The sequence below is a fragment of the Bos indicus x Bos taurus genome, chromosome 18 (genome assembly GCF_003369695.1).
Source record: "Bos indicus x Bos taurus breed Angus x Brahman F1 hybrid chromosome 18, Bos_hybrid_MaternalHap_v2.0, whole genome shotgun sequence".
NCBI classification, from domain to species: Eukaryota; Metazoa; Chordata; class Mammalia; order Artiodactyla; family Bovidae; genus Bos; species Bos indicus x Bos taurus.
Genome location: NC_040093.1, coordinates 8,005,303 through 8,030,116, shown reverse-complemented (window position 1 = coordinate 8,030,116; position 24,814 = coordinate 8,005,303). Strand labels below are relative to the sequence as shown.

General features: G+C 42.3%; 4 protein-coding genes across 5 annotated transcripts in view; 2 read left to right on the top strand and 2 right to left on the bottom strand.

The window, feature by feature from the left end:
• The window catches only part of LOC113875578 (zinc finger protein 432-like), an 85,226-nt gene that overhangs the window by 5,498 nt on the left and 54,914 nt on the right, over positions 1–24,814 (top strand). The gene's annotated exons all lie outside the window — the stretch shown is intronic.
• The window catches only part of LOC113875581 (zinc finger protein 613-like), a 41,230-nt gene that overhangs the window by 5,498 nt on the left and 10,918 nt on the right, over positions 1–24,814 (top strand). The window lies entirely within an intron of this gene.
• Positions 201–19,952, bottom strand: LOC113875607 (zinc finger protein 613-like). Of its 2 annotated transcripts, XM_027514154.1 has the most exons (4): positions 19,278–19,731; positions 16,344–16,526; positions 3,032–3,158; positions 201–605 (listed from the first exon to the last, which is right to left on the bottom strand). In XM_027514154.1, the coding sequence occupies exons 2-4, from the start codon at positions 16,356–16,358 to the stop codon at positions 226–228; spliced, it is 522 nt and encodes a 173-aa protein (XP_027369955.1). In that variant the 5' UTR covers positions 16,359–16,526; positions 19,278–19,731; the 3' UTR covers positions 201–225. The 2 variants fall into 2 exon arrangements, 1 of the variants encoding a protein (XP_027369955.1); XR_003506298.1 differs by lacking the exons at positions 201–605; positions 3,032–3,158 and adding an exon at positions 13,681–13,965 and having other exon boundaries at positions 19,278–19,952.
• LOC113875599 (zinc finger protein 182-like) lies at positions 8,152–10,550 on the bottom strand. The gene is given in 2 exon segments (XM_027514148.1): positions 8,152–9,578; positions 9,580–10,550. Coding segments are annotated over 2 exon segments (993 nt in total). The 5' UTR covers positions 10,425–10,550; the 3' UTR covers positions 8,152–9,430.

The following is a 24,814-nucleotide window of genomic DNA, read 5'->3' as shown; positions in this document are numbered from 1 at the left end:
CTGTAGAATGCTTTTCCACATATACTGCATACATGGGGTTTATTTCCCGTATGCATCTTCTGATGTTCAGTAAGCTAAAATTCCCTGAGGAAGGCTCTTCCACACTCAAAACACTCATGGGGTTTCTCTCCTTTGTAAGTTCGCTGATGTTCAGTGAGCTTGAACTTCTTGAAGAAGGTCTTCCCACACGGACTACATCCATGGGGTTTCTTTCCTGTGTGAGAATTATTTTATGTTCATTGAGCTGAGAGACTTCTTGAGGAAGGCTTTCCCATATTCAGTACATTCATGGGTGTTCTCTGTTTTGTGTATTTCCTGATGTTCAATTTCAGTATGAGTTTGTTCATGATGAGCATGGAGCAAGAATCTCCCATCCCAATTAAACTCAGCAGGCTCCTTTTTGTTGCAGCTTTTTTTCTGGTTAGTTACATCTAGATATGATTTCAGAGTTTTCCTGTGTAAATCAAATACATCATAATTTGGCCTTAAAGGAAAACAACTTCTGCTCTGATGAATAATATTCCCAAATGCATTCTGTTCATGACACTTCGGCATATTTTGGTTTTGCCAGTGCAACTGCACATGATCATCCACTTCCTTAATGTCTAGGAAAGATAACAATGAACACTTTATGAGCATCAGATGGAATAAAACTATTTCAAAAATACCTTGGGGTAAGCTGGCTCTTTAATGAAAAACCCAAGATATCAAAGAAATTCCAAGCATAAAATTACCTTATCTTTAAAAAACTTTTCAAAATTATAGTTAAATATATATAAAATAAATTTTACTGTTTTAATGGTTTTGGCAGGGCTGGGCCATGCAAGATCTTAGTTCCCTGACGAGGGATTGAACCCATGCTCCCTGCAGTGGGAGCAGAGTCCTACTACTCGACCACCAGGGAAGTCCCTTAACCATTTTTAAATGTACAGTTCTGTGATATTAAGTATAATCACAATGTTGTACAACCACCAGCACCTTATATTGCTAGTTTTTTGGGGTTTTTTTTCCATCTTCTCCAACTGAAAAACTCTGCATCCATTAAGCACTAACTCCAATCTCTTGGAAATGGTTAAAAACACGATAATATAAAACACCAAACAACCCAAAAGATGTCAGCCATCAGTGTAAAATACAGTAAATTCACAATGAATAAATATAGATTTGTTTGCTTTATAAATAAGGCCCTGGGGACAGTTAAATACCGTCACTGTTAGCATCACCTCACAGAGACTGGAGGGACACCCAGTTTCAAAATGGTGAAAGACATTCATTCAACACATCCTTATTAAATGGCTAATCCACAAACCAGACATGGTGCTGGTATTGGAGAAACACAAAAAAATTCTTTACTTAAATTGAAGCCATATTCTGCGGTGGAAAGGAAACAGAAAAAGCAAGATAAGGAATAAAGTAGGCAGTTCAAACATGACAATGGTTTGAAGAAGCAAAGGAAGTAATGAGACATAGAAGAAATGAGGATTTATTTGGAAAGAAGGATAAGACTCATTAATGAGATTTTATGATTTTGTTTAGGCTCCCTAGCCTAACAAACAGAATGAGAAATTTTAGAAAGATCTTCTCTAATGAAACAAAGAAGAGGAACAGCAAAGGTGTTAAACAGAGAGGGTAAAGAGGGGCTTGCCACGTGGTGCTTGTGGTAAAGAACCCGCCTGCCAATGCTGGAGATGTGGGAGATGCAGGTTTGATCCCTGGGCCAGGAGGATCCCCTGGAGAATGAAATGGCACCCCCTTCCGGTATTCTTGCCTGGAGAATCTCATGGACAGAAGGGGCTGGCAGGCCACAGTCCATAGGGTTGCAAAGAGCTGGAAATGACTGAAATGACACATGCACACACACAGAAGGTAAAGAAGATTCAAGGTAATGTCAGGACTTAAGATGTACAGAAGGACAACAGAATCTCAATTTCAGAAAGGATGTTGGAAAGGGATTTTCTTGGAGGGAAGATGGTTCTGGTGTCTCACACAAAAAGTGTGAACTTACTGGGAGTTGCCATAGAGACAGGTAAAATACATGGTAGCAGCAGATGTATTAGACATTGTTACGGGATATGGGCCAGAGAACAAGGGCTTAATTTAAATAAATAAGGTTTTATAGTCTATGAGAGCAGAGGACGACAACAGAACCTTTGAAGTAGCTCAGAGTGGGAAAAAAGAAAAACAAACATAAATACATATTAAGAGACCATGTCACCACGAGAATAAAGGCTTCCAAGGTGTGGCTGGATGTCATAAGGGGAAATATTTTCCAATGGGGCAGGAACGTGTGTATGCATCAGAAGATAAAGATGAATTCAAAGTTTCCTCTTAGAAGCGAGACACAGAAGGAGGAATTTCATATCAAGAGACATGAAAGGAATATAAAATCATACTCTGACAAATGATGAAGTATGGGAAGACTTGAAAATCCAAGGAAGACTGTGGGGTGTGGCAGGGAGGAATGTTGACATCTAAGGAGAAATAAATGGATTCTTTCCAAGAAGAGATAAAGGGGTATATTTTCCTTTAAATTCCCACCCAGAAAAAGAGCTCTCATATGGAGAGAGGGATACATGGAGGCTGTTTCTGTGTCCTCTGCACCCCTCCCCACTGGGATGCCTTCTCTAAGGAACTGAAAGGTGATTTCTTCAGCCTTGCCCGTCTTGCTGCTTCTCTCTCACCTATCTGGATGGGGTTGACCAGGAACTTCATCGTCTAAGGTCCATGGTGGTTCTTCTCATTCCAACTTGGAGAGTACATCAGGTTTGCTAACTTGATACCCTGTTCATGGGAAATGCCAGAAGACTAAGGCTCATCAGATGTCACCAGGGATCTGTGATGCTGAGAACAGTATGCTTTTTAGGGACTACACAATTTGTATGTTTGTAAATTAAAGGCTTTTCTCTAAAATGAAAAGAGAGTATACCTTCTCATCTGGGACAAGAGATGAGACCAAAAATCTACCACTTCAGAGCATGACAGACACAACAAAGCCTTCAGAAGCTGAAGAAAGAAAAGGCACTGTCCTCACCCACAGACACCAGGTTGCTATAGTCCTCTAGCATCATGTCCTGGTACAAGGCCTTCTGAGCAGGGGCCAGGAGCTGCCACTCCTCCCACGTGACATCCACGGCCACATCCTCCAGTGTCAGCGATCCCTGTAACAACACAGTCCCGTGTAATATGAGTGTTTCTCTTATTACTAAAATGGAGGGTGTGAAATAATAGAGGTTTCTATCCCTGGTTGTCGGCTTAGAGATCCTAAAACCCTTGTAGTCTCCTAAGTAGTAAAAGCACTAGGAACATCTTTTGTTCTAATATTTGGTCTTCAGCTTCAACCCTAATCTGACACTGACAACTCAGAGTTAGCATCAGGCTCCACAGGCTAAAGGGCTCAGTATCACAAGAGTGCCTTCAGTTCAGACACCAGTCCAAAGTCCCAGGTTCCTTGCATTTGTGTCCAGCTTGGCTACAACTCAGGGCTTCCCGTACTTTGCCTGCTAAGGTTAGATAAATTGCCAGAACAACTGACAGAACTGAGGACAATGTTACGCTTACCTTTATAGTTTATTACCAAGGATATAGGGCTTCTTCCTGTGTGTGGCTCAGCGGGTAAAGAATCCGCCTGCAATGTAGGAGACCTGGGTTCAATCCCTGGGTTGGTAAGGTCCCCTGGAAAAGGGAAAGGCCACCCACTCCAGTATTCTGGCCTGGAGAATTCCATGAACTGTATAGTTCATGGGGTTGCAAAGAGTCAGACATGACTGAGTGACTTTCACTTTCATCAAGGATATTAATGAACACCCACATGAAAAGGTAAAGAGAGCCAAGTGTAAAAAGGTCCTGAGTGCAAGGGCCTCTTTCCCCATCCCAGAGTTGGGATGAGTCACCCTCCCAGCACGGGGATCAGCCTGCCTCCTTGGAAGTTCTCTGAACCCCATTGGGGTTTTTATGGTGGTTCTATTACACAGGAATGATTGATTAAACCCCTGCCTACTAGTGACAGAGTTCAATCTCCAGTTCCTTTCCTGTCTACTGAGATCAGAGGGTAGAGCCCAACATTCCAGTCAAGGCTTGGTCTTTCTGGGATCAGCTCCCGTCTTAAAGTTGTCTAAGGACCTGTCCTGAGTCACCTCATTAGCATACACTCACAGATGGTTCAGAGGGGCTTGTTATGAATAAAAAAAGGATACTCCTCTATTTCTCAGGAAACTGCAGATGTTTTAGGAACTCTGTCCCAAGAACCATCGTCAAAGACCAAATATGTGACAATAAGTCATTTGTGTAATTAAAGACAATACAGGGGCTTCCCTGATGGCTCAACAGGTAAAGAATCCACCTGCAATGCAGGAGACACAGGTTGTTGACCACAAGTTCATGAGCCAGATACAGAGTGAGGCCAGACAAACCAAAATGTTGCAATTTGGAGCAGAGAGAGGTTTACTGCAGGGCCAAGGAAGGAGAAGGGTGGCTTGTGCTAAAAAAAAAATCCTGAACTCCCTGATGGTTTTGAGGGAAGAGTATTTGTTTCTTTTGAGTTTTTTTTAATATTTATTTATTTGGGTGCATCAGATCTTAGTTGAGGCACGTGGGATCTTCATTGCAGCATGGGAGCTTAGTCACCACACTTCGTTGAAGCATGTGGGCTCTTAGTTCCCTGACCAGGGATCGAAACTGCATCTCCTGTGTTGGAAGGCAGACTCTTAACCACTGGACCACCAGTGAAGTCCCTGTTTGTTTTTAATTAATTAATTAATTTGTGGCTGCATTGGGCCCTTGTTGCTATGTGCTGGCTTTCTCTAGTGGCAGAGTCAGGGCAGTTCTTCACTGCAGCGCATGGGCTTCTCATTATGGTAGCTTCTCTTGTTGCAGAGCAACAGCTCTAGGCGCAAGGGCTTCAGTAGTTGAAGCTTGCCAGCTCAGTAGTCGTGGCCCACAGGTATGTGGAGATCCTCCCAGACCAAGGATTGTCCCCTGCATTGGCAGGAGGATTCTTATCCACTAGACCACCAGGGAAATCTGGGGGAAGTTTTTAAAGGCAAAATTTGGGGCGGGGGCTACAGGATATGTGACTTTCTTCTGTTTGGTTGGTGGTGAGGTAATGGATAGTGTTCCAGGAATGTTGTGCTCAGCCAGAAGCTGAAAGGTGTATTGTTATGTGTATCCTTGGAGGAAGAACCAGGACCCTGCTTTATTGCTGCAATATTATTTCTTGACTGCTTTTCCTTTGTTACTGAGTTCCCTTACTTCCTTAATTAGAAAAACTATTTGAATCTGCCCTTTTGAACTCCTGGAAAGTCAAGGAGCCCAAAGCCTTTTTCCTATGAACAGGAAGCCCCACAGGATTCTGGTAGGTCTCAAAATACACACAACCATTCTTTCTGGGATAACATCATTAAGGCCTTAGCACCTCTGCTTTCATCTAAGATTACTGGGAGACAATTCTGGGGCATCTTTGTGCTGTTTTGTCACTTTATAATGTCCAGCCAAATATGTCCAGTCACCTGACATGAAGAGCTGACTCACTTGAAAAGACCCTGATGTTGGGGAAGATTTAAGGCAGGAGAAGGGGATGACAGAGGATGAGATGGTTGGATGGCATCACTGACTCGATGGACATGAGTTTGGGTAAACTCCGGGAGTTGGTGATGGACAGGGAAGCCTGGCATGCTGCGGTTCATGGGGTCGCAAAGAGTCAGACACGACTGAGTGACTGAACTGAACTAATGTACGTCCCCTTCTCTCTGTTCACCCCTCACCCTATCGTGCATCTTAGTCCAAGTTTCTTCCAGCTGTAGCAGCAGTGGGCTGTGGTTGCAGGAGAAGGGAGGAGCAAGAGAATGGTCACATCCCAGGTCTCAGGAGAGTGAGCCATAGTAAAGTGAAAGTGAGTTTATTCAGAGAAATACACATGCCCTAGGCAAGTGAGAGCAGCCTAGGGGTAGAGGGTTGTTAGTTTTTATGGGTTGAATAATTTTATAGGCTAACAAGTGGGAGGATTATTTAAACTATTTGTGGGGAAAAGCAGTTTTCAGGAATTGGGCCACCACCCACTTTTTGATCTTTTAAAATGGTCAACCTTGAAACTGTCCTGGCACTGGTGGGTGTGTTATTTAGCATATTAATGTATTACTGCTGCTGCTAAGTCGCTTCAGTCATGTCCGACTCTGTGCAACCCCATAGATGGCAACCCACCAGGCTCCCCCGTCCCTGGGATTCTCCAGGCAAGAACACTGGAGTGGGTTGCCATTTCCTTCTCCACCATGAAAGTGAAAAGTGAAAGTGAAGTCGCTGTCATGTCCGACTCTTTGCGACCCCATGGACTGCAGCCTACCAGGCTCCTCCACCGATGAGATTTTCCAGGCAAGAGTACTGGAGTGGGGTGCCATTGCCTTCTCCGTTAATGTACTACAATGAGTGTATAATGAGGCTCAAGGTCTATGGGAAGTCGTATAGGCTAGTCAAAGCCTTGTAGGTTCTAACCAGTTTGTCATATCTTCAATGGCTGTCATTCTTAAAATGACTGTGCCCTGCCCCCTTCCATCCTGTCATACTTTGGCAGAGACAAATCAAGTGTTCCTTACAAATTTTTAGGATACTGTAAGTCAGTCAGCTGTCACTTTACAGATATGTCCCCCAAAACTATTAAAATTATCCTATCCAGCAGGAATTGCTATAATTTTTCACATAAAAGAAGTAAAATCTGAGAATTGGCTGTCCAAAAATGGGCCTGCTTTCAGTTAAAAATGCAGTTTAGTGTCTTTTCATGTTAATTGGGTATTCAGAATCATATCTTCTATGGATATTTACCTACTGATTTTCACTCTGTTATTTTCTTATTGATCTGTTGACGGGAAAACACACAAAATAACAGTTCTAAGTTTTATTCAGGTTCTTGCTAAGGACCACAGCCACCCAGTTAGTGTAAGTATATGGGTTAGGGAGATTTCTGTGAGAAAGAGAACCAGGCATGGCTTTCTTGACATGAGAGAACCCATTTTAGCCTAAGCCGTTTTGTCATCTAAGCCTGGCCATAATTCTTGCCCTTGAACAGTCTCCGTAATCAATGATGTTAAGGGGACAATGGGGCTTCCCAGGTAACGCAGTGGTAAAGAATCCACCTGCCAATGCAGGAGCCATAGGAGACATGGGTTTGATCCCTGAGTCAGGAAGATCCCCTGGAGGAGGGAATGGCCGCCCACTCCAGTATTCTTGCCTGGAGAATTTGATGTAGACTGCTGGGCTAGAGTGCATGGGGTCGCAAAGAATTGGACACCACTATGCAGCTAAACTTTCACTTTCACTAGGTGAAGGACCAAATTGATAATCTTGACCCTCTGACTTCTACTAAAGCTGGACACTCAACTTTTGCTCAATTTTATGCTAAATTCTCTGCTCAAGTCCTTTCATGAATGTGCATGTGCCCTTAGCTTAAAACTTCTTCACTTTTACAGTTCCCAGGAGCCAATGCTTTGGGAAAAATCCCTGGTGTTCTTACCTGCTGCAAGTAATAAGTCCTTCCTTCTTCCATTCTTTGGCTTGGGTATGCCTACTGGCTTGAGACCCACCAAGAGGTGAACCCAGTTTTGGGATGACATTAGCTCTGAGGAAATTGCTCCGAAAAGGTAAGGGAGAAGCCCGTTTATATATGCTTTCTGGATAGGAAATACATGCAGTTAGGCATACATCTTGGTAAAAGATTTACTGCTAATCATAAAGGAAAAAAAAATGTCTCAAGTTAATCTTTTTAAGGCTTATCTCTGTATGGGAAGATGCTAGAATCCAGTGTCACTAAAATTCTTCCTGAGATGTACATCTAACGATCTGTGAGCCCTGCCTGCCTGTTCACTTGCATTCTAAGCACAGAATGCCTGGTGTTTTACCTATTTAAATTCATCTCAGTGCACTATCAGCAACCGCAGTGGGTTACAACTTAACCCCCTGTCAAAACTGGATGGTGAGCAACCCTCTTTGTCTTAATGATCCCAATTTTTCTGCACCCACAGATTCATAAGAGTTCTTTATACACTCTAAGTTTTCATCTTTTTCAGTTAAGTGTTGAGATATAGTCTCCCAGTCTGTGGATTGTTCTTTGAGGTTTGTGTTTTATTTTAATGTAAAATGTGCTTCAAAAGGAAACCAGAGTCAAGCTCCTTGTAACTTAAGAGTTTAATTCCCATTTAAGAAAAAAAAAAAAGAGAGATTTTGTATTACATTCTAGAAAGGGATTAATAAAAACATCTGTAAAGTTTGGTTTATACTCTTTCAAAAGGAAGTGCATCTTGTGCTGTATGGGGGAAATATTTTATTTGTCCTTAGGAACAAACCACACATCCAATCAGGCAATACCAGGACTCAAGCTAATATTTAATTTTATCTTCTGATACCAGGGACTTTATCTCAAACTGTTCAGAATTCAAAGGGGGTATATAAAACCTATGAATAGTCATCATCTTCAAACCCTAAATATCTGGCTGGTTTAGAAGAAAGACTATTATAAAGATGATGATTTCTACTGTATTTCATCCAATCTAAGGTACCTTTGGTTGTATGATACACTAATATTTTATGTACCCACTTCTCCATTTAAATATGTCAAGCAATCAACTGTGTGCTGCATTTTCACTTAAGCATTATTAATACATGGGACAATTTTTCCATCTTTGGATCAATGAAAACAAAAGTTTTACTCAAGAAAGACTCAGAAATTTCCAGGCCCACTTACTAATAAAGCATACCGTGGGGGCATGGTAGAGGTGGCAAGATATTGAGTCATAAGATTCTTTTACTAAAATAATGAACCATGTAGTTCAGTTATAATTCATGTAGCATTATGATGATACAAAGACTCAGTGCAGATATTCTGTGGTAAAATTTTATGACATTTAAGCACATGAACTAGGGAGTCACAATCGTTAATGCTCACACACACAATTCCCAAATACAAAAATCATGTTATTATTAAAATAGGTACAGAACACTTAGTATTTTCACATGGTGTTCTGCTATAATTTTTGCTTTGTTTTCTAACTACTGTATTTATTTACATATTTAATAATTTCTGTAATGCTGTGTATTAGATCAAAATTACAGGAAATGAATTCCCTCATAAATGATACCATGAAAGCATGACTTTCCCCCTAAATGTCAATTCTCGGTAGCTGAATTTCATACCGACAACATCCCCACCATTAATACACACACAGAAGTTCCTATTTGTTCCCTCTAGGCTATGTTCAATTGACATTTATTGGGAAAGATATTTCCTCCTGTCTGGCATTCTATGTAGTTCCATTGTTTGATAAAAGTAACATGGTATGAATCTAGAAGTGTCCAAATCTGCTTCAGTCTTAAGGTTTCACTCCTATGTAAACTCTGGAGTATAATGAGCTATTTCCTTTCAATGACAACTTTTGGATATTAACTTTCTTCATGACTTTTCTTGATGAGTTTTCTGATGTAAAATGAGGCTAAATTTGTGGGAGAAAGTTTTCCAGCACTCACTGCATCTGTAATGTTTCTCACCTGTGTGAGTTCTTTGAGGTATAATAAGATGTGACTTCTGGGCAAAAGATTTGACACTCACGGCATTCATGGGGTTTTTCTCCCATATGTGTTTTCTGATGTAAAACAATGCTAAACTTCATAGGGAAAGTTTTCCCACATTCACTGCATCCATAGGGTTTCTCTCCTGTATGGATTCTCTGATGAATGATGAGGCTAAACTTGTGGGAGAAAGTTTTCTCACATTCATGGCATTGATAAAGCTTCTCTCCAGAGTGAATTCTCTGATGAATAAGGAGATACGACTTCCAGCTGAAGGCTTTGTGGCATTCACTGCACTCGTAGGGTTTCTCTTCTGTGTGAGACCTCTGATGAATAGTGAGATGTGACTTTTGGGTGAAAGCTTTCTGACACTGATGGCATTCGTAGGGTTTCTCACCTGTATGAGTTCTTTGGTATAGGATGAGACTAAATTTGATGGAGAATGTTTTTCCACATTCATTGCACCCACAGGGCTTCTCTCCTGTATGAGTTCTCCAGTGAGTGTTGAGGAGTGACTTTACACTAAAGCCTTTTCCACATTCACTGCAATTATAAGGTTTCTCTCCTGTGTGAGTTCTCCGATGTCTAATGAGCTCAGATCTCTGGATGAAGGCCTTCCCACATTCATTGCATCCATAAGGTTTTTCCCCTGTATGTGTTTTTTGATGTAAAACGAGGCTAAACTTAAGGGGAAATGTCTTTCCGCATTCATGGCAACCATAGGGTTTCTCTCCTGTGTGAGATCTCTGATGAATAATGAGCTGTGACTTATTGCTGAAGCTTTTCTGACATTCATCACATCTGTAGGACTTCTCTCCTGTGTGTGTTCTTTGATGTAATGTGACTTGTGACTCATCACTGAAGCCTTTCTGACACATGCGGCACTCAGACTATTTCTCTCCTGTGTGAGTTCTCTGGTGCTTATTAAGGCATGACTTATCAGTAAAAGCTTTCCCACATTTGTTGCACTCATAGGGCTTCTCTCCTGTGTGGGTTCTCTGGTGTAAAATGAGATGGGACTTCCGGCTGAAGGCTTTCTGACACCTACTGCACCCATAGGGTTTCTCTCCGGTGTGTGTTCTCTGATTCTTAATGAGGTCTGACTTCTGTGAAAAGGCTTTCCCACAGTCAGTGCAGCTGTAGTGTCTCTCTGCCATTTGAGTTTTCCGGTGTTTAAGAAGCTGTGACTTATGGCTGAAAGCTTTAATGTGTTCACTATATTCGTTGTATTTTTGTCTATTAAGAATTTTCTCATGCTTAGTATAAAGAAATAACTTGTCATATTGATTAAATCCCACTTCATTTCTTGAATAGCTTTTATTCTGAGTAATACACTCTAGATTAGGTTTCAAGTATTTCCCAAGTATGTCAGGTATATGAGATACTTGTGCTAAAGAAACTTCAAGGTTTAAGCTCAGAGAAGATGCTTTTCCAAATGCATTATCTCTGTGGTGACTCTCCGTAGTTTCCAGGTTGCCATGGTTTATTTCGTGCCAGTCTCTGTAATTATCAACTTGCCAGGTGTCTTCTAGAAACAGACCAGTGAATCCACAATGACTATGTAACAGAAGGAAGAGAATCTCAGGAAAGGCCAAAGAGAAAAGAGGAAGGGGGACTGTAAGTATAAACCTAAAGTCTGTGACATTTATAAGTAAAAGGAGATTTAAAGATGAAAAAAGGAATAAACTATAAGCATCTTCCCAGGTGATGATAGAGGTAAAGAACTCGCCTGCCAATGCAGGAGATGCAGGTTCGATCCTTGGGTCCGGGAGATCCCCTGGAGAAGGGCATGGCAACCAACTTCAGTATTCTTGCCTGGAGAATCCCATGGACAGAGGGGCCTGGCAGGCTACAGTCTATGGGGTCACAAAGAGTCAGACATGACTGAAGCAACTTAGCATTCACGCACGAGAGGCATGAGAGATACACAGAATGAGAAGAATGGAAAATTTATGTATGCTTGAATATATAAGAAAAGAGAGCTATTAATATAAACATGGATTGAGGAGATGGAGACAAGGAGAAGGCAAGTACACTGAGGATAACAGAGAGAAAGATTAATTAGGAGAGCAAGTTCCAAGATGGACTAAGGAAGGGATCTGATCGGAATATCTAAAATAAAGAAATGTGTGTGTGTGTGTGTTTTAAACCAGGCAAAAGAGACCTAATACAGGTTTCCCAGGTGGCTCAGTGGTGAAGAATCTACCTGCCAATGCAGGAGACCTAACATGGAGAGATTAAAATGTGAAGTCACAGCACTTTCACTGCCAAGGGCCCAGGTTGGATCCCTGGTGGTCAGGGAACTAAGATTCCACAAGCCAAGAAAAAGAGAAAAGGAGTCAATGTTCACGTTAGGTGGGAACTCAGGTCAGCTGTTCTGAGTCATACTGAGCTTAAAAATTTCAATAAGATTTCTCCAGATATTTTTGAGGTGTCTCCCTCTTTCTGGCCAACAAAGATTGATACTTCCATTTATCCCATGGAGCTGGTTTTTCACTTACCGGGATGAGTCTGACTCTGGATTTTTTCCTGTTATCCATGGTGCTTCTTGTTGCAACTGGTAGAATGCATGTGCTTTGGTAACATCATACCCTCAGTTCAGTTCAGTTCAGTTGCTCAGTTGTGTCTGACTCTTTGCGACCCCATGAATCGCAGCACGCCAGGCCTCCCTGTCCATCACCAATTCCCAGAGTTCACCCAGACTCACGTCCATCAAGTCAGTGATGCCATCCAGCCATCTCATCCTCTGTCGTCCCCTTCTCCTCCTGCCCCCAATCCCTCCCAGCATCAGAGTCTTTTCCAATGAGTCAACTCTTCGCACGAGGTGGCCAAAGTACTGGAGTTTCAGCTTTAGCATCATTCCTTCCAAAGAAATCCCAGGGCTGATCTCCTTCAGAATGGATTGGTTGGATCTCCTCGCAGTCCAAGGGACTCTCAAGAGTCTTCTCCAACACCACAGTTCAAAAGCATCAATTCTTCGGTGCTCAGCCTTCTTCACAGTCCCAACTCTCACATCCATACATGACCACAGGAAAAACCATAGCCTTGACTAGACGAACCTTTGTTGGCAAAGTAATGTCTCTGCTTTTGAATATGCTATCTAGGTTGGTCATAACTTTCCTTCCACGGAGTAAGCATCTTTTAATTTCATGGTTGCAGTCACCATCTGCAGTGATTTTGGAGCCCAAAAAAATAAAGTCTGACACTGTTTCCACTGTTTCCCCATCTATTTCCCATGAAGTGATGGGACCGGATGCCATGATCTTCGTTTTCTGAATGTTGAGCTTTAAGCCAACTTTTTCACTCTCCACTTTCACTTTCATCAAGAGGCTTTTTAGTTCCTCTTCACTTTCTGCTATAAGGGTGGTGTCATCTGCATATCTGAGGTTATTGATATTTCTCCTGGCAATCTTGATTCCAGCTTGTGCTTCTTCCAGTCCAGCGTTTCTCATGATGTACTCTGCATATAAGTTAAATAGCTGGGTGACAATATACAGCCTTGAGGTACTCCTTTTCCTATTTGAAAACAGTCTGTTGTTCCATGTCCAGTTCTAACTGTTGCTTCCTGACCTGCATACAAATTTCTCAAGAGGCAGATCAGGTGGTCTGGTATTCCCATCTCTTTCAGAATTGTCCACCGTTTATTGTGATCCACACAGTCAAAGGCTTTGGCATAGTGAATAAAGCAGAAATAGATGTTTTTCTGGAACTCTCTTACTTTTTCCATGATCCAGCAGATGTTGGCAATTTGATCTCTGGTTCCTCTGCCTTTTCTAAAACTTGAACATCAGGAAGTTCACAGTTCACATATTGCTGAAGCCTGGCTTGGAGAATTTTGAGCATTACTTTACTAGCGTGTGAGATGAGTGCAATTGTGCTGTAGTTTGAGCATTCTTTGGCACTGCCTTTCTTTGGGATTGGAATGAAAACTGACCTTTTCCAGTCCTGTGGCCACTGCTGAATTTTCCAAATTTGCTGACATACTGAGTGCAGCACTTTCACAGCACATCATACCCTACTCAAGGGGAATTACAGAGGACCCACAGACCCAAATACAAGTCCTCTGTAGAATAAGGTTATATTTAAGGGGTTGAACAAATTCCAACTTGGCCAAGTAAAGGACTTTTGCTTTGGGAGTGGGAGAAGGAAACTAAGAGGCCAGAAAGTACTAAAATCTTTGATGTATGAAACTCAAGTCTAGAAAAGTAAGGCAGTTGTAAGACTCCACCCCTTTCATCCCTGAGAAAGAAAAGGCAGTCCACTGCCTACAGTACCCAGAATGCTCTTCTTACCCACTGATACTAAGTTGATAAAATTTTCCAGCATCACATCTTAATACAAGTTCTTCTGAAGGGGGTCCAGTAGCTGCCATTCCTCCTAGGTGAAAACCACAGCCACATCCTTGAATGACACTGAGCCCTGTAATAGAACATTTCTATTCATTCTAAAGGAATTATCATTGATTACTACTATGAAGATAAATAGGAATGTCTCAGAAGTTTTCCTGTAAGTTTTCCCATGATGAGCTATTTGACTGCTTTCTGTGTAACAAGTTTTGCATTTTACTTTGTAGGAAAAGCCAATTTTTTTAAAATTTAAAACTGAAGCAACTAGCACACACACGAGATGTGTTCTTACAAATCATTGTTGGGAAAAGGAAACAAAATCCATATGACTTCATTGAGACAACAGGAAGCTTCTGCCGGGTGTCTTCTGCCTGTGCTTCTGTTCAGTCATCCTGAGACTCACATGTTCATCCATTCACAAAAGAGGAATAGAACAGAGAACATCCTTAAATCTTTAATCTGGAAACCACCTACAGCCTATGTGTATGCACCTATGACAGACAATGTATTAAGCATTCCTTTATAAGAGACTTTCTTTTACCCTGAAGGAACACACTAGCTTACAGAGAGAGAAATATAACACATTGCTCTTTTGAGTCCTGTGAGGTCTTCTAGAGAATCACTGAGTTTGAGTCATGGGTCCTCAACTCAAATTCATACAAATACACATTTACATATGTGAGTACTGACACAGGAGGTTGAAAGAATATACATAAAAGTGTCTGGATTATTTATCTTGCAGGTAAAGAAAAAGGTCTGATGGGGGACATATGGGTTTAACTCTATAAACTTCTGGACTATATGAAACTTTGACACTGAGAATATCTTAAGCTTCACTAATACTATCAATGTGATTTATATTAGAGGTCTTGAGCCACATTGTAGCAACTTCTGGAAGTTGCTTGACTTCTGAAGTTGTCCACAGGCTGGACACCAATGTCAGCCACTGATATAGTCAGCCTTCCCTGTGTGACCCACTGCAAATAAAAAGCCTAGACACTAATTAGCAATACCGGAGATGTGTTGTTGGGCTTCCCAGGTGGCGCTAGTGGTAAAGAACCAAAGAACCTGCCTGCCAATGAAGGAGATGTAAGCGACTCGGGTTCGATCCCCAGGTCAGGAAGATCCCCTGGAGGAGGGCACAGCCCACTCCAGTATTCTTGCCTGGCGAATCCCATGGACAGAGCGAGTCTGGTGGGCTACAGTCCATAGGGTCGCAAAGAGTCGGACACAACTGAAGCAACTGAGCACACACACGAGATGTGTTCTTACAAATCATTGTTGAGAACAGGAAACAAAATCCATGTGACTTCATTGAGACAACAGGAAGCTTCTGCCTGGTGTCTTCTAGACCTGGCCTTACGCACCGTTCTCTGTTGCTGATTTTAATCTGTATCCTTTTGTTGTAATAAATCATAACCATGAGAATAAATGCTTTGCTGAGTACTGTTGAGCTCTTATAGCAAAGCACTGAAACTGAGGATGGTCTTTGAAACCTGAAAAGATACACGCCATCACCATAGGGCCCATATGGCCCACTGAATTGTTCATTAGATCTAAAATTATATATATATACACACACATATATACCTGCCTGCCTTTTTGAAGCATAAAGTAGTACATTGTACATATCTGTAAGCTAGTATATTTGTGTCACCATTTGTAATGTTTAAGAAATTCTCACTCATTATAGAACAAAAGTATTATGTATCCAAAAAAATACTCCAGGATACTTAATTTTTTTTTTTCTTCAAAATTTGTAATGTCGTGCTCCTACATAAGCTCTCTGGAAACAACCATAACTAATGGGACACATGTAAACACTCGAAGATCCATCCTAGAATTCAGTGTCACACAAAAACTGTGTGTAGACAGAATATTTATACCCACTGTATCCATGAGGATTATAAATGTTTACCCCTAGATTTTGGGGTGACTAACAAGGCAACAATAGATAAGTGGAAAAACAGGGGATACCAGAGACAAGTTTATTTATTTATTTTGGCACACTGTGAGGCATGGTGGGGTGTTAGTTTACCAACCAGGGGTCAAACTCATGCCCCCTGCAGTGGAAGCACAGTCTTAACTCCTGGACTGCCAGGACTGGTGCACAGGACTCCCATGTGCTCAATTTTACTAAACAGTTAGAGCCTTACAGGCTATAATCCATGTTCTAACTTCAAACAATTTATATAAACATATGATTTATAAATTCTTATTTATAAATATTATAAATTTAATAAAATTTATAAATTTATAAACTTTACTGTGAAGTTGATCTTTTGTCTCAGTATTTTTTTCTGAATTCAGACATTCATCTTTCCATGCTGTGTCTGGTATAGAGTAGCCTTCATGAATACTGAATAAACATTTTCTCTTAATATATGTATTTAACCTCCTAAAATTCACTAGAAAGCCAAAAGGAAAATAAATATGCAGGAAACTACTCACTTGGGATGCAGGCATTTTCTGGAGCCCTTAGGTTCAGCCAGCACCTCTCGTATCTGCTCTGTTGTTGGTTCTGGCTGCCTCCCTGCAGCTCCAGTACAGAGTCTCTGGTGAAGGACGCCAGGCTGCTCTGGCACCTTCAGTTCCTTCCCTCACTGGAACTGTTTCATCCCAGGAAGTCACGACCTGGGGGATTACAGAAATTCACTCCTGTGACAAACTATAACTGGGAGCACAATATTTTTCTGAGTTGTATGAGTTTTTATTTGTATGTGGTGATAGGTTAATGTGATAGTTTAAGGAGGAAAAAAGTACCATATACTACCTGATGGTCTATTGTACAAGCAAGAAACACAAGCAACAAAGCTATCTTCATTAAATTATGTAATTGTGCTAAAACTGTATTCAAAACTAAATCTACATTTAGAGAAGGGTCACTATAAAGAATTTTTTTAAAAAAACTAAATTTTTAAAAGGCTAAAATCCAGAGAAACAGTATATATATGTGTGTGTATGTGTGTGTGCTAAGTTGCTTCAGTCATGTCCAATTCGTTGCGACCCTATGGACTATAGCCTGTCGGGCTCTTCTGTCCATGGGATTCTCTAGGCAAGAATACCGGAGTGGGTTGCCATGCCCTCCTCCAGGGGATCTTCCTGCCCAGGGATCAAACCCAAGTCTCTTATGTCTCCTGCATTGGAAAGTGAGTTCTTTATCACCAGAGCCATCTGGGAAGCATGTGTGCATGTAAGTCTGTGTGTGTACTGGAATAGTGCTTGCTAACCTCTCTTGGGTACTTACTATGTGCTAGGTATTCTAAGTTTTTGAATAGTTAGTACTGGTAGTTTTTTAACCAAATGGGAAAAGCAGCATAGGTTGAGAAATGTAGTAAGTGGCAGAATATGGATAAAAACCTAGGTCTGCCCAAATCTGAAGTCCATATTCTTTTCTCTGAGTTAAATTTATCTGCAGGTGTTCTGACTGCGCACCTGGAAAACCTAAAAAAGGATCAAACACATTAGTAATAAAAGGAGTTCAGTAAGGCTATGCTGCTGCTGCTGTTGCTAAGTCACTTCAGTCATGTCCAACTCTGTGAGACCCCATAGATGGCAGCCCACCAGGCTCCCCCCATCCCTGGGATTCTCCAGGCAGAAACACTGGAGTGGGTTGCCATTTCCTTCTCCAATGCATGCAAGTGAAAAGTGAAAGGGAAGTCGCTCAGTCACGTCTGACTCTTCACAACCCCATGGACTGCAGCCTACCAAGCTCCTCCATCTATGGGATTTGCCAGGCAAGAGTACTGGAGTGGGGTGCCATTGCCTTCTCAGTAAGGCTATGGAAGAGAAAAAAAGTTGATTACTTTTATACCTATAAAATAAAAATAATTGAAGGTTCAAAAGAAAGAGAAGCTGTTTGCAATGGCAGCAAACATAGATAAGATCTAGGCATAAACTTAACAAGCAATGTCCAGACCTATGTGAATATTTCAAAGTCATGTCTATCCAAATTAGTGCAAAGAATATAACTTCAGTCAACACTGCAAGGAGATTCACATTGTAGAATACTACGCAGCTATCAATAAGACTTTGTACCAAAAGTCAGTAATCTGAAACAATTTTACCATATAAGGTTAATTTTCATTTTTTGAAGGTTTTGAAGTTTCTTTAAAAAGCCAAATTATAAGCTATTTATGCACTGTTATCACATTTTTGTAATAAAATGAGTCATAGAAAATAATTGGAAAAGGAAACATATCAAAATTTTAACAATGTGTATTTCTGGTTACCAAGATTTTGGATGTAGGAAAGTCCTCTCATGCATCAGAAGGATGAAAAAAGGAAGGATCCCAGAGAAATATGCAGTAAGTTTGAAAATTAGAGGGGCAGATACCACATCCTTCAGAATAAGCATTTAACCTTAGCTTTTATGTAAATCTTGATCATTACAAAGCACTGTGAAGACAGCGAGAGGAGGAAGTGATTTAGAGGACAGAGGAAAGCAGGTTTTTATGAAGGCAGTAATGTAGTCTATGAGAAGTCAATGGGCTTTAAAACACCAAAGTCCTCTAAAATGCAGAGATCTCTCAAGTTCCAACTCCCATAAATTTCTTATGTATCAATGCCTAACAACATCATACCCAAAATATGGACCACATGGCTATTTCATAGTTCATGACTTCTAACAGATTATCATTCATTTATCCAGACTCAAACACATAGATCCCTATGACTCTCAGTGACCACTGGGGACTCCAAGACAAGAAACAGTTGCTCCAAGCACTAACCTCCCTACAAGGCCACCCAGAAGGATATTCCAAACACTGAACCTCCCACTAAGTACATCACAAATATTCGCCTAAGCCAAGAACATCAAAAACACTGAACTGCCAACCAAGGATGTCTGAATCACGAACCTGCCATTGTGGACACTTCCATGAGAGAACATCCCCAAAGACGTCTCAATCATTGACTTATGCCCAAAGATTCCCCAGTCACTGACCTTCCTCCAGGAAAGCTCCAATCACTGACATCCCTCTAAGGCTGTCCTAAGAACTGATCTTCCTCCAGAAGACGTTTTCAGGCTCTGACACACTCTCAAACGCAATTTCTAACTTCCTCCAGCACCTCCTCATTCACCCCCAATCAATAACATTCCCCCGAAGGATGCCCCAAATCACTGACCTATCCCCTAAGTGCATCCCAATCACTGACTACCCCCCTAAACCATGCCAAACACTGGTTTGCCTCCAAGCCCCCACAGTCACTGACCTCTTCCATAAATGCTAACCCCAAGCCACCCCAAATCTGTCCACGCTACTGCAATACCCTGACCCCCAGGGCTGCCTCATTTCTGACCATTCTGTTCCCTCATTAACGGAATGCATCCCCTCCCCAACAAGGGCTTGCTCCTCCTAAAGACTCCCCATAGGCTGCCCTTACCTCAAAGCTCATATCTCCACAAAGCTCAACCTGATTCTGCTCCCAGAAAGCGAAACAGACCCCTTAATAGATTCTTCACGCACCGCTGGGTGGGTACCAATAGGCACAGTCCATCACTTTCTTCAGAGTCACAAGCCCGGCTGTTCCACTTCGCAGGTCAAGTTTATTCTCTATAGCACCCGAGTCTGCAGGCTGACAACCGTCACCCCGGGGCGTCCTAACACCAACGAAAATTCCGTTCAGCTTTCCCGTCTTTTAAAGACACTATGACAAGAGTATGGCGGCACCCTATTAGCTGGTATATATGGGGCCCGCCATTTTGGAAGGCCAGCCGTACAACCAGTTTTCCTGCCCTACAAAACTTGTCTTGTAGCGATTGTTACGCCAATCGCTAGCGTTGCAAAGGGGAATGAGCATGCTCTAGTCCATCTCGGCGGAATACTGGTGTCCTTCAAGTAAGGCGCACTAAATCCAAATATGTACGCCTTGGCTTTGCCGCTGGTACGCGGGAGGTACAAAACTTCACGGGGGCGCAGCCATATTTAAAAAGGTGCAATGTCCATACCGCAAAAGGAGGCCTCCTTTAGGGAGTTGGGAGCAGGCGGAGAAGGCAACGGCACCCCACTCCAGAACTCTTGCCTGGAAAATCCCATGGATGGAGGAGCCTGGTGGGCTACAGTTCACGGGGTCGCACAGAGTCGGACAAGACTGAAGCGACTTAGCGGCAGCAGCAGCAGGAGCGATTTCAGGGAACGGTACAGGGTTTGGAGAAGCCAAGGTGGTAGAGGAAGGCAGCATGCCTTTCTGCGGACACACAGGAAACATATTTAGTTGAAAGAAAAGGTCTTCAGTCAAAGTTGGGGGTGGAAGTTTGATGACATCCCTAGGGTGAAAGGTGAGAGGGTTGCTGGGAGGGTTGAGCTAATAGGGAGGGGTTTTGTTCTAAGATGGAAGGTAGTGAACTGAGGAGGAATAGAAGATCAGAATATGTGGGTACAGAATCCGTCTGCAATGCAGAAGATCGGATTCGATTCCTGGGTCGGGAAGATCCCTGGAAAAGGGAATGACTACAGCCACTCCAGCATTCTTGCCTGGAGAATCCCATGGATAGAGGAGCAAGAGTGGGGCAGCACTGAGTAACTAACACACTTTTTTTCAGGCCAGAAATTTTTGGGAAAATTTTCTGTGCAGGCTTTATCTCAGTTGAAATGTTTTCACATTTGTCTAGTGAAGAATTGTTTAGAATTGGAGTTGTTGAAAGAGTCAGAGAGAATGAAAAGTTTGAATTGGATTGATTATTCCAGGTTGTCCAAAACTGTTCTATTAGTTGAGTCCACTTTACTAATCTATCCTCCCCAAGAGCTCCAGCTGAAAAGTAAGAGCTAATTTTTATTAAATGTATGCACATTTTTTTGATTAGGGGAGTATTTCAAACATTGTAATTTTATTATTTTACTGAATATTATGAAAGCTGTCAATGGTGGGCAGAAATATCCTCATTTTAGATATGGGGGGAAAAGGTCTAATTCTATCAGAGTGCCTGTTTTCATTTAGAAACCTCATCCATCTTTTAGTCTTTGCCTGTTCTAAAGAATGAAAAAATATTATTTTAACTTTGCTTATTTATTTTACTTGATAACATTTATTAAGTCTTTTGTTGTTTTCTTCATGTGGTGGAGGTTTTGGGAACCTTGGTCCCCAACCTGGGATTGAACCCCAGTGCCCTTCAGTGGACCACTGGACCACAAGGGAATTCTTTTATTTATTTTATAAATTATTTATTTTCTTATGTCATTATTGCTTTTTTGTTTTAGGTTGATTATCTTTTTCTTAATCATATTGTGGATATTTATAACTATCAATTCAGCCTTCATTCTCCCCATCTTTTAGTTCAGTTCAGTTCAGTCATGTCCGACTCTTTGCAACCCCATGAGCTGCAGCATTCCAGGCTTCCTTGTCCATCACCAACTCCCGAAGCTTACTCAAACTCATGTCCATCGCGTTGGTGATCCCATCCAACCATTTCATCCTCTGTCGTCACCTTCTTCCGCCTTCAATCTTTCCCAGCATCAGGGTCTTTTCCAATGAGTCTGTTCTTCTCATCAGGTGGCCAAGGTATTGGAGTTTCAGCTTCAGCATCAGTCCTTCCAATGAATATTCAGGACTAATTTCCTTTAGGATGGACTCGTTGGATCTCCTTGTTGTCCAAGGGACTCTCAAGAATCTTCTCCAACACCACAGTTCAAAAGCATCAGTTCTTTGGTGTTCAGCTTTCTTTATAGTCCAACTCTCACATCCATACATGACCACTGGAAAAACCATACCTTTGACTAGACGGACCTTTGTTGGTAAAGTAATGTCTCTGCCTTTTAATATGCTGTCTAGGTTGATCATAGCTTTTCTCCCAAGGAGTAAGCATCTTTTAATTTCATGGCTGCAGTCACCATCTTCAGTGATTTTTGAAGCCCCCCAAAATAAAGTCTGTCACTGTTTCCATTGTTTGCCCATCTATTTGCCATGAAGTGATGGTACTGGATGTCATGCTCCCCATATCTAAGCAACCACTAATATACTTTCTATCTCTAGATTTACCTACTCTGGACATAAATTCGATCATATAATATGTAGTCTTTGTAACTGGCTTCCTTCACTTAGCATAAACTTTCAAGATTGGTCCATGTTGTAGCATGTTTCTGTACTTATTCCTTTTTATACCTGAGTAATACAGTCTAGGGGAGAAGGCAATGGCAACCCAGTCCAGTACTCTTGCCTGGGAAATCCCATGGATGCAGGAGCCTGGTGCGTTATAGTCCATGGGGTCACGAGGAGTCGGACACGACTGAGCGACTTCCCTTTCACTTTTCACTTTCATGCACTGGAGAAGGAAATGGCAATCCACTCCAGTGGATTGCCTGGAGAATCCCAGGGATGGAGGAGCCTGGTGGGCTGCCGTCTCTGGGGTCGCACAGAATTGGACACAACCGATGTGCTTTAGCAGCAGCGGCAGCAATACAGTCTAGGAGGTTGCCAAGACTCAGACACTACTGAGCACATGCATACACAATATTCTGTTATATGGATATAGCACATTTTTATTTTTTCAGTTGATTGATATTTGAGTTGTTTCCACTTTTGGCTGTTACCAATAATGCTGCTGTAAACATTTATGTACAAGTTTTTGTCTGGACATCTGCCTTCATTTCTCTTCAATATAAACCTTGGAGTGAAATTGTTGGGTCATATGGTAAATTTGTTTACTGTTTGGGGAACTGTGAGACTGTTTCCAAAGTAGCTGTGCAAAAGGAATACTGACTAAAGGAAAACTGTTTTTTATACCTTAGGATACTTCAGATACCAAACATTTGGTGGAGTCCAGCCTCCCAAGTCCATTTTTCAAATGAGGTTCTATTTGTTAATTTTCACATGATGATTAAAAAAAAAAAAGTGATAGTCACACAGTCACGTCTGACTCTTTGTGATCCCATGGACTGTAGCCTGCCTGGCTCCTCTCTCCATGGAATTTTCCAGGCAAGAATTCTGGAGTGGGTTGCCATTTTCTTCTACAGGGGATCTTCCCAACCCAGGGATGGAACCCAGGTCTCCTGCATTGCAGGCAGATTCTTTACCAACTGAGCCATAATGGAGCTTTAATTTGGGGATATTGTCTCCTCTTTGTAGGAAGCTTCAAAACACCTCTCTTACAAACACAAACAGCTCTCTTCACACAAGCATTTCCTTTCCCTCATTCTTCCAATAGAGTTATATTATGGGTTGGCCAAAAAGTTCTTAATTATGATTGGATCAGATTTAGTGTTTACATTATGTTGCTTGTGCGCGCATGTCCTCAGTCACTTCAGTCCTGTCCAGCTCTTTGTGATCCTGTGGATTGTAGCCCACCAAGCTCCTCTGTCCGGGAGATTCTCCAGGCAAGAATACTGGAACGGGTTGCCATGCCCTCCTCCAGGGGATATACCCGATCCAGGGATCGAACCCGCGTCTTCTGTGTCTCCTGGGAACTATAAGTAGCCGGACCTGGGAACTATAAGTAGTATTTATTTATATATGACTATCGGAGAAGGCAATGGCACCCCACGCCAGTACTCTTGCCTGGAAAATCCCATGGACGGAGGAGCCTGGTAGGCTGCAGTCCATGGGGTCGCTAGGAGTCAGACACGACTGAGCGACTTCAATTTCACTCTTCACTTTCATGCACTGGAGAAGGAAATGGGAACCCACTCCAGTATTCTTGCCTGGAGAATCCCAGGGACGGGGGAGCCTGGTGGGCTGCAGTCTATGGGGTCGCACAGAGTCGGACACGACTGAAGTGACTTAGCTTAGCTTAGCTTAGCTTATATACTACTATATACTGTGTACTACTGTAGTTCAACCACTAGTATACTATGATTACTTTTCCTTTCTTGTACGACTTTTTATTCTGCCCGGAGTTATCTTATTTATTCCTTACAAAATTTCTGGACTCTTGTTTTCAGAAAGCTCGGCCCTTGATACTGGCTCAAGCTTAGCCCAGTATCAGGGGCAAAAAATTTCCCCAGACGTTGGATTCCCTCTTCCCATTGGCTCCTGACTGCTCTCCTCCCCTTTTCTGGGCGGAAATCAGTGTAGTTTGCTGAGGGAGCGTTTAAGGTGCAAATCATTGCTGGCTCAGCGTGAAGAATCCTCCTGTAATACAGGAGACGCGAGTTCCATTCTTGGGTTGGGAAGATTCTCCGGGAGAACGAAGTGCATAAACCCACTCCAGTATTCTTGCCTGGAAAAAAAAAAATCCCATGGACAGAGGAGCCTGTCGGGCTACAATCGGACGCGAAGGAGCAAAGAGGAGCAGAGAATGAGGGTGGTTTGGCGTTTGTCACTTCCGTGCTTGTGCCTGGCTTTCTGTACGGCAATTCCTAAAAGATGGCAGCCTCGGGTTCCGTGGCGAGCAGGGCGCAGACATTAGCTCCCTGGAAAAGCCGAAACAACAACAACAACAACAGCGACCAAACAAACAGATGTGCCTGCTTCGTACAAATGCCGCAGCCCCTAGTCGGCCGCCGCCGTAGTCCAGCTAGAGCGCAGTAGTAAAAAGAATTCTCGGAAGTGCGGGTTCGAGGAGGTCTCGGTGGGATCAGGAGAAAATCAGGGTAGTGTGTGAATTTCTGCGTGGAATAGGATGAGAGGACTGAGGTTTCGTTCGCGTCGGAGTTGGGTGGAGCCATGCTGTCCGTGGAGGAAGAGGAAGCAAGTGGGAGTTGGTGACTGAGCTATTTTATGGTTGGGGTGACGTTGGAGTCAGTTCTGAAGGATTCTGGTGTTTAGTCCAGTCGAGATCACGGATTGAAAATCCGTAATCGGGGTTTTGTGTCTCTTGGCCGTGCTTCATTGAGGACTGCGGCAGGAAGTGATATTTGTCAATAAGAGTGGTGTCTGGTTTGGATTCGGGATTTAGTAGGCGGTTTAATGACAGGATCGGGGGACGCCTGGTCAGCGAACCTGGGTGTCTAGTGCAGGTTTGGGGATGAATCCAATGTTTGCGGGAG